Raw genomic sequence first — 18,628 nt, 5'->3', positions numbered from 1 at the left:
CCACTCTGCTGGGCCTGGGATCAAACCTGCATCCTGGTGCTACAGAGACGCTGCTGATCCCACTGCACCACAGCAGGAACTCCCACCATCACTTATTTTTTCAAAAACATTTATTTGCTTGTTTATTTGGCCACACTGGTAGCAGGTGGAAGTTCCTAGGTCAGGGATCGAACCTGAGTCATGGTAGTGACAACACTGAATCCTTAACCACTAGACCACCAAGAATCTCCCCATCAATTCTTCTAATTTTAACCTATTCATGTCTTCATATTTAATGTGGATTTCTTTTAGGTACAGCTGGATCATGCATTTTTATCCAGTTTGATAGTCTATGCCTTTTAACTGAAGTTTTTAGATCATTAATGTGTAATGTAATTATCGATATGGTTGCATTTAAATCTTCCATTTTTTGAGTTCCTTGGTGGTGTATCAGTTAAGGACTTGGCATTGTCCTTGCAGTGGCTTGAGTTCAATCCCTGGCCCTGGGAACTTATGCATGCCATCAGTGTGGCAAAAAAAAAAAAATCTACCATTTAAAATTTTTGTATTTATCTCATTTGCTCTTTGTTCCCCTTTTCCTTTTCTTCTTTCTCTCAGATTAATTGAATAGCTTTATTTGATTCACTTTCTCTCTTTTATTGGATTATAAACTATAATTCCTTGAGGTGTTATTTTAATTATTCCTTAGGGTGTGTAGTATGCATCCTTAACATGTCAGTCTATCTTCAAGTAATATAACACTTGATATGTTAAGAATCTTACAGCATTGTATTTCATTTCACTCCTTTTTTGTCATATATTGTACTTCAACATATGTATAAACCCCAAAACACATTGCTATTTTTGTTTTAAACAGCTAGCAATCTTTTAAAGAGATTTTAAAGTCAGTAAAAGTGTTTTATGTTTACCAAACATATTTATCTTTTCTGGCACTCTTCATTAGAGAAGATCCATTTTCCTTCTGTGTGTAGGACTTGAACCTCTCTGGTAATACAGGTCTGCTGATGATTAATTCTTTCAGCTTTTTGCATGTTTGTATTTTTACTGATTATAGAAAATTTGGTTTGCCAATACTCTGTTGAGGATTTTTGCATCTCTAGTCATCAGATACTGGCCTGTAAGTTTTTTTTGTAGTCTGTCTGATTTTAGTATCAGAGTGAAGCTGACCTTGCAGAATGAATGTGGGGGAGTATTCCCTTCTCTTCAGGTTTTTTTGAAATAGTTTGAGGATAGATACTACCTTTTTTTTTATGTTTGGCAGAATTCCCCTGTGAAGCTATCCTGTCCTGGACTTTTGTTTTCTGGGTGTTTTTTGATTACTATTAAATTTCACTACTGATTTGTCTTTCAGATTGTCAGTTTCTTCTCAATTGAGTCTTAAAAAGATTGTACATTTCTAGAAACTTACCCATTTCTTCTAGGTTGTTCCATGTGTTCGCATATAATTGTTCATAGTCTTCTCATGACTTTCAAAGTCTGATACTGGTTTTAATTTGTCTTTCTTTTATTTGGGTTCTCTCTTTTTTCTTAAAGAGCCTGGCTAAAGGCTTGTCAATTTTATATTTCAAAAAATCAGCCCTAGGAGTTCTCTTTGTGGCTCAGTGGTTAACAAACCTGACTAGGATCCATGAGGATGTGAGTCCAGTCCCTGGCCTTGCTTGGTGGGTTGGGGATCCAGCGTTGCTGTGAGCTGTGGTGTAGGCTGGCAGCTGTAGCTGCGATTTGACCTCTAGCCTGGGAACTTATATATGCCGAAGGAGTGGCCCCTAAAAAAACAAACAAACAAAAAGCCAACTCTTGGTTTCACTGATCCTTTATATTATTTTTGTTGGTTTCTATTTTATTTCCTCTTTGATCTTTCTTCCTTCCTTTTGCTGACATTGGGCTTTGATGGTTTTCTAATTCTTTTAGGTGTAGATTGAGATTTTGTTTCTTGAGGTAGGCCTGTTTTGCCATAAACTTTTCTCTTAGAAATATTTTTGCAGCATCCCATAGGCTTTGGAAAGCTGTGTTCTTATTTTTGTCTCAAGGTATTTTCTGTTGTCCCCTTTGAGGACACTTTACCTCACAGAGCATTCCGGAATCTACAACTTAATTTTGTATTTTGTCATAAATGCATGTTGTCATCAGGTCATCTTGCCTTCTGATGCGTTTGATGATGAAAGGAAATGAATGAGGTAGGCAGGCATCTTCTATTAGTATGTAATATTTTATTCTTAGGAAGTGTAACATAGGAGTTTCTGTCGTGGCTCAGTGGTTAATGAATGCAACTAGGAACCATGAGGTTGCGGGTTTGATCCCTGGCCTCACTCAGTGGGCTAAGGATCCTGTGTTGCCATGAGCTGTGGTATAGGTTGAAGATGCGGCTTGGATCTGGCATTGCTGTAGCTCCTAGAAAAGGCAAAAAAGGACCAAAAAAGAAAGTGTAACATGGCCCGATTTCATTTCAATTTTTTTTTTTTTTTTTTTTTGCTTTTTAGGGCCATACTCACGGCATATGGAGGTTCCTGGGCTAGGGGTTGAATCGGAGCCGTAGCCACCAGCCTACACCAAAGCCACAGCATCGCGGGATCCGGAGCGGCGTCTGTGACCTACACCACAGCTCAAAGAAATGCCGGATCCCTAACCCACTGAGCAAGGCCAGGGATGGAACCTGAAACCTCATGGTTCCACGTCGGATTCGTTAACCACTGAGCCACGACGGAAACTCCTTAGCCAGAATTTAAGTGCACGTAAAGTCATGCTGAACTTTGTGATGCTCAAAAGAATTTCTTTAAATTATAAGCTGCCTTCTGCACAAAAGCCAATGGCATTTCCTATGGCTGCCATGACAAACTTCTGCAAATTTAGTAGCTTAAAACAACAGAAACTTACTCAGTTCTCAAGGCCAGAAATCCAAAATCAGTTTCACTGGGCCCAAATCAAGGGTCATTAGGACCAAGATCCGCTGTAGGACAGAATCTTTCTTCTTGCCTTTCCAGCTTCCTTGGCCTGTGGCCACATCACTCAGATCTCTGCCTGTTGTCACACTGTCTTCTCTTCTGTCTGAAACTTCCTTTTTATAAGGACACTTACAATTACATCTGGAACATACCTAGAAAACCCAGGATATTTTCCTCATCTCAAAATTTTTAATCACATCTGCAAAGTCCATTTTTACTACATAAGGTAACATTCACAAGTTCCAGGTACTAAGGCTTGCAAATAGATCAAGTTAAAATTCTGTCACTTTGTTCACAAGTAAGTTTTGCAGAGAACTAAGGCTAGATTATCTCTTCCCATCACCATTTCTGTATTATTTCCTTATAAATACAAGACCATACAACCCAACTTATCCAGGAAAGTCTTCAGTAATTATTACTTTTGTGCTCAGAAGTTTCCTGGGTAAGGTATATAGTCTTCCTCTTTATAAACAGCCTTAAGAAATTAGGAAATTCCCTTTGTGGCTCAGTGGGTTAAGAACACAACGTAGTCTCTGTTAGGACATGGGTTTATTCCTGGGTCAGTGGGTTAAGGATCCGGCATTGCTGTAGGCTATGACTTAGGTTGCAGATGTGGTTGGGATCCAGTGTTGCTGTGGCTGTGGTGTAGGCCTGTGGCTGTGGCTCTAGTTCAACCCCTGGCCCAGGAATTTCGACATGCTACATGTGTAGCCATAAAATAAATAAACAAATATGATAATTAATTGAGCTCTCCTGGGGAAAAACACTATTTAAACTACAATTTGGGTCTCCACAGGGCAGAAAGTTCAGTTCGAATTGTTTTAAAGCCAAAGCCATTTACTATTGCTTGGAGATCTATTTCCTGTTCACACCTCAAATACTCAAGATTTTTTCAGGCATCCTTTCTTGAAGACTCCAAGTGGTCGAAAACTGATGAAAACTCGGTGGCAAAACCAGTTTGAGGCTAAAACGTAGTCACAGGCTCAGGTCTGATTGGTAACCTTCCAGGCTACTACGCAGGTATGGGTACAGTATACGCAGGAATAATAAGTTGGCCCCACTAGTTCTTTGTAGAGCTTTGTCAACAGTAGAAAGGATAGAAAACTCCATCTTTCATACCCCACATTTTTTTGGCTTCCCATACTGTGTCCAGTATGTCCCTATTTTCAAAGTTCGTTTGAGCCCATATGAGAATGATTATGAATTTAACCAATACTATGATAGATGAATAAACTGCCTATCTTCCTATTTAAAGAATAAATGGAAAAGCTTGAATGTAGTATTTATTTTGTGAATTTACATGTGAGGTCATTTACAAAAGAAAAGATACAGATGCATCTTTCAGTGTAGTTTCAAATATTTTTCAGAACAGGCAAAATAGTCCATGAGGATTTGGAATGATAGTACTGAATGGCACATGCTTCATTTTCCTTTGTGATTTTTTACCCAACCCCAAGGAGTAGAAAGGAAGAAGAAAATATCAGTACTACTATAAATACAGCCATGCAAATAAAAACTTCTTTTTTAATTCAGAGGTTATTCGGAGATGTAGAACATTTCTGTATTCAGGGCTTATTATAGTAGGTGCATAATTTAAGAACTACAATGCAGAGCTCTAAAACTTTCCACTATAAAAATCATCTTACATTAACTGCCCCCACCAATTACTTAGAGGCTCCTCAATATTTTCCTGACTTTGGAAGAGTCATTTCTAGTAGCTTCTAAAAAGCATTTTAGACAAAATCTTTTTGGTTTCAGTAGGATAAAGCACCCTTTTAAATAGGGGTAAAATGCTCATTTACTTCCAACAATGTAAACTCCAATTAGATTTCATTTCCAGCAAAGTAGAACTGAAGGCTTGCTCTTTTATTATACTCAGACTTAAGTAAACCACTCCCCACTCTGAATATCTCAAAACCAGAGACGTTTTAAGAGCACAACTAGGAGTTCTCGTTGTGGTTCAGCAGTTAACAAACCTGACAAATATCCATGAGGACTCGGGTTTGATCCCTGGGCTCACTCAGCAGGTTAAAGATATGGTGTTGCTGCAAGCTGTGGTGTAGGTCGCAGATGCAGCTCAGATCCTGCCTTTCTGTGGCTGTGGTGTAGGCTAGCAGCTACAGCTCCGACTCACCCATGACCTGGAAACTTCGACATGAGGAGGATGTGGCCCTAAAAAGACTAAAAAACAAAACCAACCCCCCCACAATTAACCTCTCCTCCCCACCAGAAAAATCCAGCATATAAGCAAAAGGATGATCTATAAAAGTGACAGTTGGAAAACACATAAAGTGATTCTAAGTAAGAAGGTGAGGTAAAGGTAAAAGGAACAAAATAAAAATCTATCAGTATACCCAGTGAAGACCTGGACGTGGGCTATCCGCCTGACCTTAAAAGACCAAAGTTCAGCATCTTTGAAAATACTGGCTCAAAATCTCTTTTAAGGACATGTAGCCATAGTTGAGAAGCATTAAACTTGTCATTTCAGGAAATATTATATGCTTCTGGCTTTGAAAGTTATATCCTTTTTGAGCTTTTAGCCACATTTTCATTAGAAAATTTTAATTATCATACTTCATATATACAATCAATCTGCATTTTCTTTAAAAAGTACACTATTAAATAGTACCAATTGTAGAAAATAGCCATGGGCAATTATAAACATATCCATTTTATCTTACCTTTTGCCTGGTCCACTGTCCCATTAATACTCACGTCTTCTAGCACATATATCAATTAGAATATCTTGCTTCTGCATAATTTAGTGGATGAAAACCATCTGTTGTGGATTTTAAGAATGACATACATTATCCACTTGAGATGAAGGAGGTCAAAAGGCATTGCCACTACATCTAACATTCTGCAGAATCAGAGGCATTGTACATGCTGACAGTAGTTTAAAGGGTCTCTCAATTCTGTGGCCATAAAATCAAAATCTGCACTTAAGCTTTGTTTCCTTAAAAAAAAAAAAAAAAAAAAAAAAAACTAAACTAAAAGGGATTAATAAAATCTAAGAGAATACTATTTTACAGCAGTTACTATGTTACCAACATGCTGTAAACCTCTAAGTCATACATACATACACACACGCACACAAGCACACCAAGACAAAAATTGTAAACATCATCACTCCCCTACTCCCCTCAAGAAAAAAAGTCAAATCAACAAATCAAAGTTTTTATTTGCATGGCCAATTATCATTTGTACTCTTTGCAACTTTATTTTAATATCCCTTTAACAGGTTCTAAGCTTTTGCTGCACAGGGAATAAAAGCTGCAACACTGCAAACTTTCTTCAACAGCCACTCCCACAACACCTAAACATGAAACAGATGTAACAAATGACAACTGCACAAACAGATATACTAAGTTCCACCATTCAACACAGTTCATGACAGTGTCTTTAGGGTTCAGTTGAAGAGGGGGTAAACTTCTAAAAAGAGGGTCATTTTCCTTCCCCCATATTTTACAATGTTGGTGGTTTTAATCCATATTTCTTTGCAACTTCTGTCTGGGCATGGGCAGCATCACAGAGTGAGTAGAGATGAGCCATCTCCATTTCTGATTTGGCCAGGTTAATAGCTTTGTTGAACATGTCAATGGCTTTTTCCATGTTTCCTCTAAAAGAACAAAAAATTCAGATTCAACAAGTACTTCACAGAATGCAATGAAGTTTATAAGTGATGCTACATGGAGCCTGAACTTTAAGTTTAGCTGTGATGCTAATAAAATGCTTCTAACAAAATAATGCATAGAACATAGAAAACAATGAATATTAGCTATTATTACAAATGCTGCGTGCTTACATTGCACTACTTGTGGTCTTTGTTTACAGGTAACAACAATGAGACTACAGAAATTATTTATTCACTGACTGATTGGCCAAGCCCACAGCATGTGGAAGTTCCCAGGCCAGGTATCAAACCAGAGCCACAGCAGTGACACTGCTGGATCCTTAACCTCATGTGCCACTAGGGAAATCCCAAATGACTTATTTAAAATCATAGTACTGTCTGATTTGGCTAAATTTTGCACGGTTCTACTGCATTATGAGGCTAGAAACCAGTGACACAGCCTCTGAGAAGGGTATTCAAGGGCCTTACCTTCACAGATCTGTGCAAGCCTTACCAGTATATCCCCATCCCACACACCTCTACTCAAATCACACAGGTCTCCCTGACTTCTCTGTACCACAACACTTATGCACATGATGCTTAGAAAATTTACTGCCCTTCTGCCTGATTCCAGTCAAACCTCACCTTTCTAAGGCCCAGTTCAAATATAATAGCCTCATGAAAAGTATTTTCCCCTTTCTTTGCTAGAGGAATTGGCTGCTCCCTCCCCAGTGCTCCCATTGTTTGACTGTCATTCTATGTATAGTTAGATGAGTGTGTATTTGTTTACACTAATCTAAGTAGATCCTTAATTGACACCTTTCAATTCCCAGAACCTAGTACAATGCCTAGTAACCAGTACCTGTTTTTTGAACAAATGGATGAGTATGATTGGTCAAAAATATATATATATATATGTATATATACATATATATATATAAAATTTACCTCTTAGAGTCTAATTGTGGTTAAGCTTTATATACTTGTCAAGAATCAAGTCCCCAATATATATATATATGCCAGGAGGACTCTAAGAAGTATAGTGTGCCTCTGGGCTGACTATAGTTAATCTCCTGTTACATATATTGCTAAATAACAGACCTTTGTTGTTGCTGTTTTTTTAAAAATAACTTCAGAGTTCCTGTCGTGGTTCAGTGGTTAATGATCCTGACTAGGATCCATGATGACTTGGGTTCGATCCCTGACCTCCCTCAGTGGGTTAAGGATCCAGTGTGGCTGTCAGCTGTGATGTAGGCCGGCAGTTGCAGCTCCAGTTTGACCCCTATATCCTGGGAACCTCCCCATATGCCACAGGTGTGGCCCTAAAAAAAACAAAAAGCAAGCAAACAAACAAAAACAACTTCAAGAGTTCATGTTCAGATATTAGGTAGATAGATTTGTTAAATCCTAGAATAATCAGCAATTGCATTCATTCACAATCATTTGCCTATTTTTAAGGCAGCATTCAGAATATTAAAATAGGAATTCCCATTGTGGCTCAGTGGTTAACGAATCTGACTAGGAACCATGAGGTTGCAGGTTCAATCCCTGGCCTTGCTCAGCGGGTTACGGATCCGGCATTGCCACGAGCTGTGGTGTGGGTTGCAGACACGGCTCAGATCCCGTGTTGCTGTGGCTCTGGCGTAGGCCGGCAGCTGCAGCTCCAATTACACCCCTAGCCTGGGAACCTCCATATGCCGTGGGAGCAGCCCTAGAAAAGGCAAAAAGACAAAAAAAAAAAAAAAAAAAAAAAAAGAATACTAAAATACCCCCATAAATCAAAGCTCCTGAATTAGACTTAAATGCAAGGTTTTCTATGTGTGTTTTAGGAAAAATCCACAGCTTTGCTCAAAAGATTAATAACTACAACTCTATACTATTCTAGTATGAGAATATTTTATTCACATTAAGACTGAAAATTAAGAAATATTTACATGGAAGTGTCAGTTTAGAATGGTTCAAAAGAATAACAAAAATTTTGATATATAATGGCCTACTCTAGAGCAGAGAGAGAGGACCCCAGGAAGAACTGTATGACAGTAATTAAGACAACTACCAGTTTCTGACAAGGGATGGTGTCAAGATCAGTTATTTTAGCATCAATGAAATATAGGCTCATATTCTCTTTCTACTACTGACTCATCATATACTCTTGTTAATTTAAACTGTCTGGGCATCAGTTTCTACACTTTTCAATTAAAGTGAGGATCATATAATCTCAACTTTTATAAAGACTGGGGTAAAGATCAACTGAAATATTTGGAAAACACCTAAAGTTCAATACCTGGTCAAGAGTAGATACTCAAATGGATGGCAATGCCTTGTCAAGATGGTATATATACTACACTAAATTTTATGGCATAAACAGCTGTCACCTGTTAATGATGGATCTCAAGTGCAACTTTGGATAAACATTTACAGAAAACACTAAGTTATGGAAGTTAGAACTGCAAAAAATCTTATTTAACTCCCTGATTTTAAAGAAAACTCCAGTTCAGAGGTGATGGTGCAACAAGCCCAGTCACTTGGCTGTAGCAGGATCTAGCTCTGCAGGCAGCATGGCTGCCAGTCCTTATGCTACACTGCACTAAGTAACCTACTGACATTTTTTTTCTTCAACAGAAATAATACAGGTGAAAAGAGGAAAGAAAACAACAGGTATTAGAAAAAGATCAAGTATCCTTTTCATAGGCTTGACTTTAACAACTTTTATGTGACTTTTAAATTAGAAAAACAATGAAACAAGGCAATTCAAAGTTGTACAGTTTCCAAGGAATCTTTCCTCAAAAGGTGTAGTAACACATTAAGACTTTAACCTGTCTAGGAGTTCCCTCATGGCGCAGCAGAAACAATCTAACTAGGAACCATGAGGGTGCGGGTTCAATCCCTGGCCTCGATCAGTGGGTTAAGGATCCAGAGTTGCTGTGAGTTGTGGTGTATGCGGGCAGTTGCAGCTCCGATTAGACCCTAGCCTGGGAACCTCCATATGCCATGGGTGCGGCCCTAAAAAGCCAAAAAAAAAAAAAAACCAATAAAAAAACAAACAAAAAAAAAACACAAGACCTTAACCTATCTATAACAAGAAGAATGAAAGAAATATCAATGGAGCTGCCCTAAATTTCCTGAGGACAGACTCTAGAAGTTACCTTTGTACTTCAATAGTTCCCATGGTTTCATATGCAAAATCACACTTATTGTCAATTTCAATAGCCTTGCTGATAAGCTCCAAACCTCTATCCAGATCTTGCTTCCACTGAAGTTGAAGTAAACTGCAAATGCAAAACAGCAGTCAGACGTGACCATGGCCCAGCATCAACAGGATTCCAAGCCTGACTCAATTAATGCTCTCAATGAATTTATAATTTACAATGAAAAACAAAATCTAAGAGTATAAAATCAGCATTAAATTTCCCCCTCAATTTATATTGTTCCTGTAGTTTAAATTCCTCATTCTGAAAAGTGTCCAATGTTCTAGGCTCTATTATTAACAAACTTTGCATAGCCTAGTGTTTTACTTTGTATAAATTTAAGTGAAGTTTAAAAATTGTAGTTCAAGTACACTAGAACAGGAAAAATATATTTTACTGTTCTCTATTTGGATATAAGTGACACTTGACAGGGTGTTCAGAACTAAAATCCTTAAGCTAGAGGGAAAATAGCACATTTACTGTTACATAAGAATGAAACATAAGGAGTTCCTAGAGTGGTGCAGTGGGTTAAGATCCATTTCTGTGGTGGGGTGGGTCTGATCTCTGGTGAAGGATCTGGCATTGCCACAGCTGTTGTGTAGGCGGCAGCTGTGGCTCGGATTCAATCCCTGGCCTGAGAACCTCTAGATACCACAGGTGTGAGAAAGAAAGAAAGAAAATGGGGGTGGGGGGGAGAAGGGAGAAAGGGAGGAAGGAAGGGGGAAAGAAAGGAAAAAAGAAGGAAAAAAGGAAGGTAGGGAAGAAGGAAGATAAGTAAAACAAAAAAAGTACAGTGAAGCATCCACAGCATTAAGATATTCATCAGGAGTTCCTGTCGTGGCTCAGTGCTTAATGAACCTGACTAGTATCCCTGAGGACCTGGGTTCCATTCCTGGCCTCGCTCAGTGGTTTAAGGATCCAGCATTGCTGTGAGCTGTGGTGTAGGTCACAGATGTGGCTCGGATCACGAGTTGCTGTGGCTGTGGCCTTGGCTGGCAGCTACAGCTCTGAATCAACTCCTATCCTGGGAACCTCCATGTGCCTTGGGTGCAGCCCTAAAAAGATAAAAGACAGTAAATAAATAAATAATAATAAAGAAACCAATCAATTACCTCACTACTACTCTCTACCACAATCCCCTTCCTCAGTGACCAAAAAAAAAAAAAAAAAAAAAAAATCCATGTTATTACTATGCAAGAAATTTAGTTTCTTATTGGAATGATCAGACCCACAAATATACATACCCTTTATGAACATATGTTGTGGCATTATCTGGTTCCAAATCAATACATTTATCATACATTTCATCAGCTTTACCAAACTGCTGTTGATCTGTTAATGCCTATGTGAAGAGATACTTTAGTTAAATTTAGGTAACTGCCACCCTAAGCAGTTAAAAGTATATTGCTTACTGATTATTAAAATTTACTTCGTTTAACCACTCATTAGCAAATTATGATGTTTTGGGGATATAAACGTTATTTAAAATGCTATATCTTAATTACTGGGGTTTTTACATGGCATTGTTAAAAATGTGAAATCTTAACTGTTCTTTTTGTTGTTAGTAGCATGCAGCAGATGATCTGATAAACTATAGAATACAGAAAAGCACTCTTGGTGCCAGTTCTCACATCAGATTCTCACAGGTACACTCATGTCACTCATCATAATTTATCCTAATACATTCTAAGAAATTAATGACAGTACTCATTTAGAAGGATAAGTTCAGTTAAGTATATTAACTGTTATCTTTGGAGTCATTCCCAAAATGATTGGGAAAAAAAAGCAGCTACAATCAACTTATTTTATGTGGACACTAACCAGATCATGCTCTAACTCTGAGGGTTGGCCAGCACCTAAGCTTAAACTTCAGGGTTCAAAGAAAAAAGTTATACTATATAACTATATATAACTATCTCCCTATACATATAAATAAAGTTAGTATATATAGTGAACAAACTTAGAAGCAGGATCAAAGAATAGAAATTTTAGTGTAGGAGTTCCCGTCGTGGCACAGTGGTTAAAGAATCCGACTAGGAACCATGAGGTTGCGGGTTTGGTCCCTGCCCTTGCTCAGTGGGTTAGGGATCCGGCGTTGCCGTGAGCTGTGGTGTAGGTCACAGACGCGGCTCGGATCCCGTGTTGCTGTGGTTCTGGCGTAGGCCAGTGGCTACAGCTCCGATTCGACCCCTAGCCTGGGAACCTCCATATGCCACGGGAGCGGCCCAAAGAAATAGCAAAAAGACAAAAAAAAAAAAAAAAAAAAAAAAAAAAAAAAAGAAATTTTAGTGTAGTCTTATAGTAACGGTAGTGCTTATAAGAAGATGCTGAGTAAGCCCAAACCCATTTTGAAGGTAACACAATGACAGAAAAATGTGCAACCAGGAAACCTCTGCAAAACACTTTTTCCTAATACTGGTTTCTTTAAAAGCCAATCACCTTGCTTTTAGCTGCTTAAAGAAATCTGTACCAGAAAAGCCCTTCTAATTTTATTTCAGTTATGAGGATGGTGCTGTCACCTGGTTTGTTCCTAATTAAATATAAAGCCTAAACCCAAGTGGATCTATGCAATAAAACCGTCATACAGTTATAAAGTGTTTTAGCCTTATTTAAACTTCTGTACAGTCTATACCTTTTTTTTTTTTTTTTTTTTGCTGTGGTGTGCAGTGAGTGGCTTCATGTGGGGATCTCAGTATTCAGGCCAGGGATTGAACCTGGACCGAAGTAATAAAAGCACTGAGTCCTAACCACTAGACTATCAGGGAACTCCAAATTCTATAAAATTTTGTATTATATACTACATACTTACACAATTATTAAAGCATGTAATTAGCAATCAATTTTTTTTTTTTTTGCCACACCCACTGCACATGGAAGTTCCCAGACCATGGACTGAATTTGAGCCACCACTGTGACCTATACCACAGCTGTGGCAACGCCAGATCACTAACTCACTGCTCCAGACTGGGGATCAAACCTGTGCCTCAGCAGTGATCTGAGCCAATGCAGAGAGTAGACCGATCCTTAACCTGCTGTGCTACAGCAGGAACTCCTATTTTCACTATTTAATTATACTCTGAAGTCTTTGAAAACTTATTAATTTAAGCCATCCATTTAAGAATGATTAACTTCTTATAGCTACAGTTAGTTTTTCCTCTAACTAAATGATCTCTGAATGACTGTTTTTAGTCTTTAAATTGAAAGCTTTTAGTATCTACAAAAACCAGTCATCTCAAAACTATATGCATTTTCTCAAATTTTTTTTTTTTGTCTTTTTCTGGGGCAGCACTCGTGACATCTGGAGGTTCCCAGGCTAGGGGTCTAATCAGAGCTAGAGCTGCTGGCCTACCACAGCCACAGCAACGCCAGATCTAAGTCGTGTCTGTCTGAAACCTACACCACAGCAAGACAATGCCAGATTCTTAACCCACTGAGCAAGGCCAGGGATCAAGCCCGCAACTTCATGATTCCTAGTCGGATTTGTTAACCACTGAGCCACGATGGGAACTCCTACATTTTCTCATTCTTTTTATTCCAAGGAAATGACCCCTCCATCCCCCCAAAAATCACAGAAATAGGAAGCATTTAAAAATGACTATTTATGGGGACTTCCCATTGTGGCTCAGCAGAAACGAGCTCAACTAGAATCCATGAAGATGCAGGTTCAATCCCTGGTCTTGCTTAGTGTGTTAAGGATCTTGTGTTGCTGTGAACTATGGTCTAGATTGCAGACACAGCTTCGATCCCACATTGCTATGGCTGTGGTATAGGCTGGCAGCTGTAGTTCTGATTCAACCCCTAGCCTGGGAACTTCCATGTGCTGCAGTTGAACCAAAGAAGAAAAAAAAAGAAAAAAATTTGCTGCTGACTATGTGCTCTATTAATTATGAAAGTATGTACTATATAATATAAAATTTTATAGAACTGAGAGTCCCCTCCCTGGTGGTCTAAGACTCAGCACTACCACCTGGGGTTCAATCCCTGGTCTGGGAACTGAGGTTCCACATCAAGCTGCTGCACACTATGGCCCCAAAATAAAAATAAATAATAAATTTAGAAGCCCAGTTAGAAGGAAAAAAAAAAAGCTTCCCCATGTCATGGTTTTCAAACTGTATAGTACAGGAAGTCCTCTTGAGGTGGATCCAGGACCATCCTAGGGACCAAGTAAAACAAAGCAGTAACACAGCCATCTGCTTCCACAGAAGCTGCAACCAGGAAGGCTCTATTTTCTGATTTTCACACTAGGATTCAGTATATGAATGAAGTTCTTTAAAAAACGACTGCCAACTGAAAAAATATGAAAAATGACATTTACCTGGGCATATAATGCATAGCCTTCAGCACACTTTGGAAATTTTTTTATGACCTCTTCAAAACCTTTCATAGCTGCTTGGATTTGTGAAGAATTGTTTCCTGTATATGCCTGGCGATACTGTATAAAAAAATCAAAACAGACTTATTAAATCAAGAACTCAAAAACTTAGGAATGTTAACATATTATAAAAGTCACACAAAATTACATAAATATTTCCAGAAAAGCAGGTGATTTCCTAACATAACTTGCTCATCTAAAAGGGTAACCCATACAACTCAACAGCACAAAAACAATCAAGTGAAAAATGGGCAGAAGACCTAAATAGACATTTCTCCAAAGAAGACAAATGGCCCACATGAAAAAATACTTAACATCGCTAATTATTGGAGAAATGCAAATCAAAACTACAATGAGGTACCACCTCACACCAGTCAGAATGGCCATAATTATTAAGACTACAAATAACAAATGCTGGAGAGGGTGCAGAGAAAAGAGAACCTTCCTTCACTATTGGTGGGAACGTAAATTAGTACAACCACTATGGGAAATAGTATGGCAGTACCTCAGAAAACTAAATATAGAACTACCATATGACCCAGCAGTCCCACTCCTGGGCATATATCCGGACAAAACTTTCCTTGAAAAAGATACATGCACCCCTATGTTCACTGCAGCACTCTTCACAATAGCCAAGACATGGAAACAACTTATATGTCCATCAAGAGAGGAACTGATTAAGAAGATATGGTACATATACACAATGGAATACTACTCAGCCACAAAAAGGAACAAAATAATGCCATTTGCAGCAACATGGATGGAACTGGAGACTCTCATACTAAGTCAAGTAAGTCAGAGAAAGACAAATACCATATGATATCACATATACCTCAGATCTAATATATGGCACAAATGAATCTATCTACAGAAAAGAAACAAACTCATAGACATGGAGACCAGATTTGTGTTTGCTGAGGGGAAGGGGAAGGGAGTGGGATGGATTGGGAGTTTGGGGTTAGGAGATGCTAACTACTGCATTTGGAGTGGATAAGCAATGAGATCCTGCTGTATTGCACAGGGAAATATATCCAATCACTTCTTTTTGTCTTTTTTTTTTTGTTGTTGTTGTTGTTGTTGTTGCTATTTCTTGGGCCGCTCCCGCGGCATATGGAGGTTCCCAGGCTAGGGGTCGAATCGGAGCTGTAGCCACCGGCCTACACCAGAGCCACAGCAACGTGGGATCCGAGCCGCGTCTGCAACCTACACCACAGCTCACGGCAACGCCGGATCGTTAACCCACTGAGCAAGGGCAGGGACCGAACCCGCAACCTCATGGTTCCTAGTCGGATTCATTAACCACTGCGCCACGACAGGAACTCCATATCCAATCACTTCTGATGGAACATGATGGAGGATAATGTGAGAAAAAGAATGTATATATGATTGTGTCACTTCGCTATACAGCAGAAGTGGACAGATCATTGCAAATCAACTATAATAAAAAAATTTAAAAAATAAAAGGGTAACCCAGAAGTATCTTTAGAGCAGAGACCCCACAGGCTATGTACAATTTGGAACCCTGCTCCAAATTGTATATAATCTTTATTTTATTAGACTTTACTGCCACTACACAATTTTAAGATGTTCAATACTCTAGAAAGCTATAACTTCTAAGAAGTTAACTTTGCATATAAGTAGGGGAATTTTAAATTCAATATAATTTATTACTTTATTAAAAGTGTGATAAAGCTCATTCATCTAATAACATTTTTTTTTTTTTTTTTTTTTTTTTTAGGGCCATATCTGAGGCATGTGGAAGTTCCCAGGCTAGGGACTGACCGAATCTGAGCAGCAGCAGCTGCCGGCCCACACCACAACCACAACCACAACCACACAGGATCTGAGCTGCATCTGCAACCTATACCACAGCTCATGGCAACGCCAGATTCTTAACCCATTGAGTGAGGCCAGGTATTGAATCCACATCCTCATGGATACTAGTCAGGTTCTTAACCCGCTGAGCCACAACAGGAACGCCCTCTAATAACATTTTAAATGACTAATATAAATGTGATTGTGACCCGATTTCTTTCTTTAAAAGAAAAATTGTTTCAGGATTCAGGTTATAGGATTAACTGGTCATTTCATTAGGAATGGCCTTATTTTACCTGATTTTCAGTTTTGTGTTTCTGAATATTAATAGCTTTATAGAAGTGAAATGAGAGATGAGTTACATGGTGTCATGATTGGAGAGTATTTCCTCAAAATGCTTCTGTCCTTTGTACTGGTTTATGGTAGAGAGGTTAGAACAGTGCTGTTTAATGGGGCATAGAACCAGGGACAAATATCTATCAAGATGAACTTAAAGGAGTTGCCATCGTGGCGCAGTGGAAACAATCTGACTAGGAACCATGAGGCTGAAGGTTTGACCCCTGGCCTTGCTCCGTGGGTTAAAGATCTGGTGTTGCCGTGAGCTGTGGTGTAGGTCGCAGATTCGGCTTGGATCTGGCATTGCTGCGACTCTGGCATGGGCTGGCAGTTGTAGCTTCAATTAGACCCCCAGCCTACGAACCTCCATATGCTGCAGGTGCAGCCCTAAAGAACCAAAAAAAAAAAAAAAGAGAAAGATTAACTTAAATAAAACATCCAGAGAAATGAAGTACTTCAAGTAGCACTACACTTCTATTTCCCTAAACTGACATGTTTTTCTCCCTGTTAGTTATCCTTTGAGGGAGAAAAATAGATTTCCTAGGCAATGAAATACTCATTTTTGTTAATGATGGGGAATACTGATGTTTAGGAAAATAGAAAAGAAAGTAGAACTTACCAATGCAAAACATTTCTGAGCTTGTGCCAGAGCAGACTCGGGTCTTAATCGAATACATTCATCAAAATCTGCCACTGCTTCTTCAACTTGATCAAGCAATATTTTCAGCTAAGGAAAAACAATATACAAATAAACATAGTTCAAAATAACAACTACACCAGTTAATAAGTATATACACTGCACAGCTCAGCATAATGCTAAGCATGAAATTATTCAATACAGAATTACTTTCTAGAAACCACAGCTAGAAATTATAATTTTAATGCAAAGATTTTAAACTTAAAATTTGGAGTTCCCGTCGTGGTGCAGTGGTTAACGAATCCGACTAGGAACCATGAGGTTGCGGGTTCGGTCCCTGCCCTTGCTCAGTGGGTTGACGATCCGGCGTTGCCGTGAGCTGTGGTGTAGGTTGCAGACGCGGCTCGGATCCCGCGTTGCTGTGGCTCTGGCGTAGGCCGGTGGCTACAGCTCTGATTCGACCCCTAGCCTGGGAACCTCCATATGCCGCGGGAGCGGCCCAAGAAATAGCAACAACAACAACAAAAAAGACAAAAAAAAATAAATAAATAAATAAAAAAAATAAACTTAAAATTTGTTTCCTTTTTTTTTTTTTTTAAATCTTTTTATGGCCACACCCACGACATATGGAGCTTCCCAGGCTAGAGGTCTAATTGGAGCTGTAGCCGTCGGCCTATGCCAGAGCCACAGCAACGCAGGATCCGAGCCTCGTCTACAATCTACACCACAGCTCATGGCAATGCCACATCCTTAACCCACTGAGTGAGGCCAGGGAGCGAACCCACAACCTCATGGTTCCTAGTTGGATTCGTTCCCGCTGTGCCATGATGGGAACCCCCAATTTTTTTAAAAGCACTCTAAACCTACCATTTTTGATAATTCTCAGGCAATTTTTCTTATAGAAAATAAAGTATCTCTGTATTTTCAAACTTCAAAGTAGATCAGACATTAAATAATTATCGTTCAAATTAATCTTAAGATAGTACCAGTAGGGATTAATAATTTTAGGGTAATCTGAACACCTCTAAAGACCATGCTGACAGAAGTTTTAGGTAAAATTCTCCATTTGAAAGAACTTGAGCTTGTTTCTTATTATATGGATTATTTTCTACTCTAATCCATTCCAAGAAGCCATGTCAAACAAGCCATGTTTTCTCTAGATGAGGCTGAAACTAGGAACTATTTTCTTCACTATGTATTTTTTACTAAAAAACAAATATACATGTCATAAAACTCCATTCAGAAAAGATTTTGTTTAGTACTGTTTAGATAGTCCAGGCTCATACTTGCTTATAGCAAGATGCCCACAAAAACCATTCTGTTGATTCTAGCATAAACTCCAAATGGTCACCTAATGGTTTGGGTTTATTTTCAATTTTTTAAATGTCACTACATGTTTTTAATGTTTTACTCATTGAAAAACCTATGAACCAGAAACACCTGAAAAACAAACAAACTGGAAAGTCAACTTTCATAGCCTTTCTCTTCCGTCTCTCTTTCACAATACCAAAATTATAACAATAAATGTTCAATATGGGACTGAGTAAATGCTAACCCAAATTGTAAACCACTCTGATACTCTGTTTGCAGCTATCAGAAATGATAACAGATTACTGTATAGCACAGGGAACTATATCTAATCTCCTGGGATAGATCATGATGGAAAAAAAATCAAAAAAGAATGTATATGTTATGACTGAGCTACTTTGACGTACAGCAGAAATT

The 18,628-nt window shown here is 38.6% G+C and overlaps 1 protein-coding gene across 1 annotated transcript in view; it reads right to left on the bottom strand.

Moving 5' to 3' along the window:
- The window catches only part of TOMM70 (translocase of outer mitochondrial membrane 70), a 52,853-nt gene continuing 34,809 nt past the window's right edge, over window positions 585-18,628 (bottom strand). Inside the window, exons 8-12 of the mRNA XM_021071309.1 lie at window positions 16,886-16,993; window positions 14,059-14,175; window positions 10,988-11,085; window positions 9,702-9,824; window positions 585-6,561 (exon numbers count right to left, since the gene is read on the bottom strand). Of these exons, the coding sequence (XP_020926968.1) occupies window positions 6,408-6,561; window positions 9,702-9,824; window positions 10,988-11,085; window positions 14,059-14,175; window positions 16,886-16,993 (600 nt within the window). The 3' untranslated portion in view covers window positions 585-6,407. The remainder of the gene's footprint in view (window positions 6,562-9,701; window positions 9,825-10,987; window positions 11,086-14,058; window positions 14,176-16,885; window positions 16,994-18,628) is intronic.

The sequence above is a fragment of the Sus scrofa genome, chromosome 13 (genome assembly GCF_000003025.6).
Source record: "Sus scrofa isolate TJ Tabasco breed Duroc chromosome 13, Sscrofa11.1, whole genome shotgun sequence".
NCBI classification, from domain to species: Eukaryota; Metazoa; Chordata; class Mammalia; order Artiodactyla; family Suidae; genus Sus; species Sus scrofa.
This window is presented reverse-complemented; position numbering and strand designations above follow the sequence as displayed.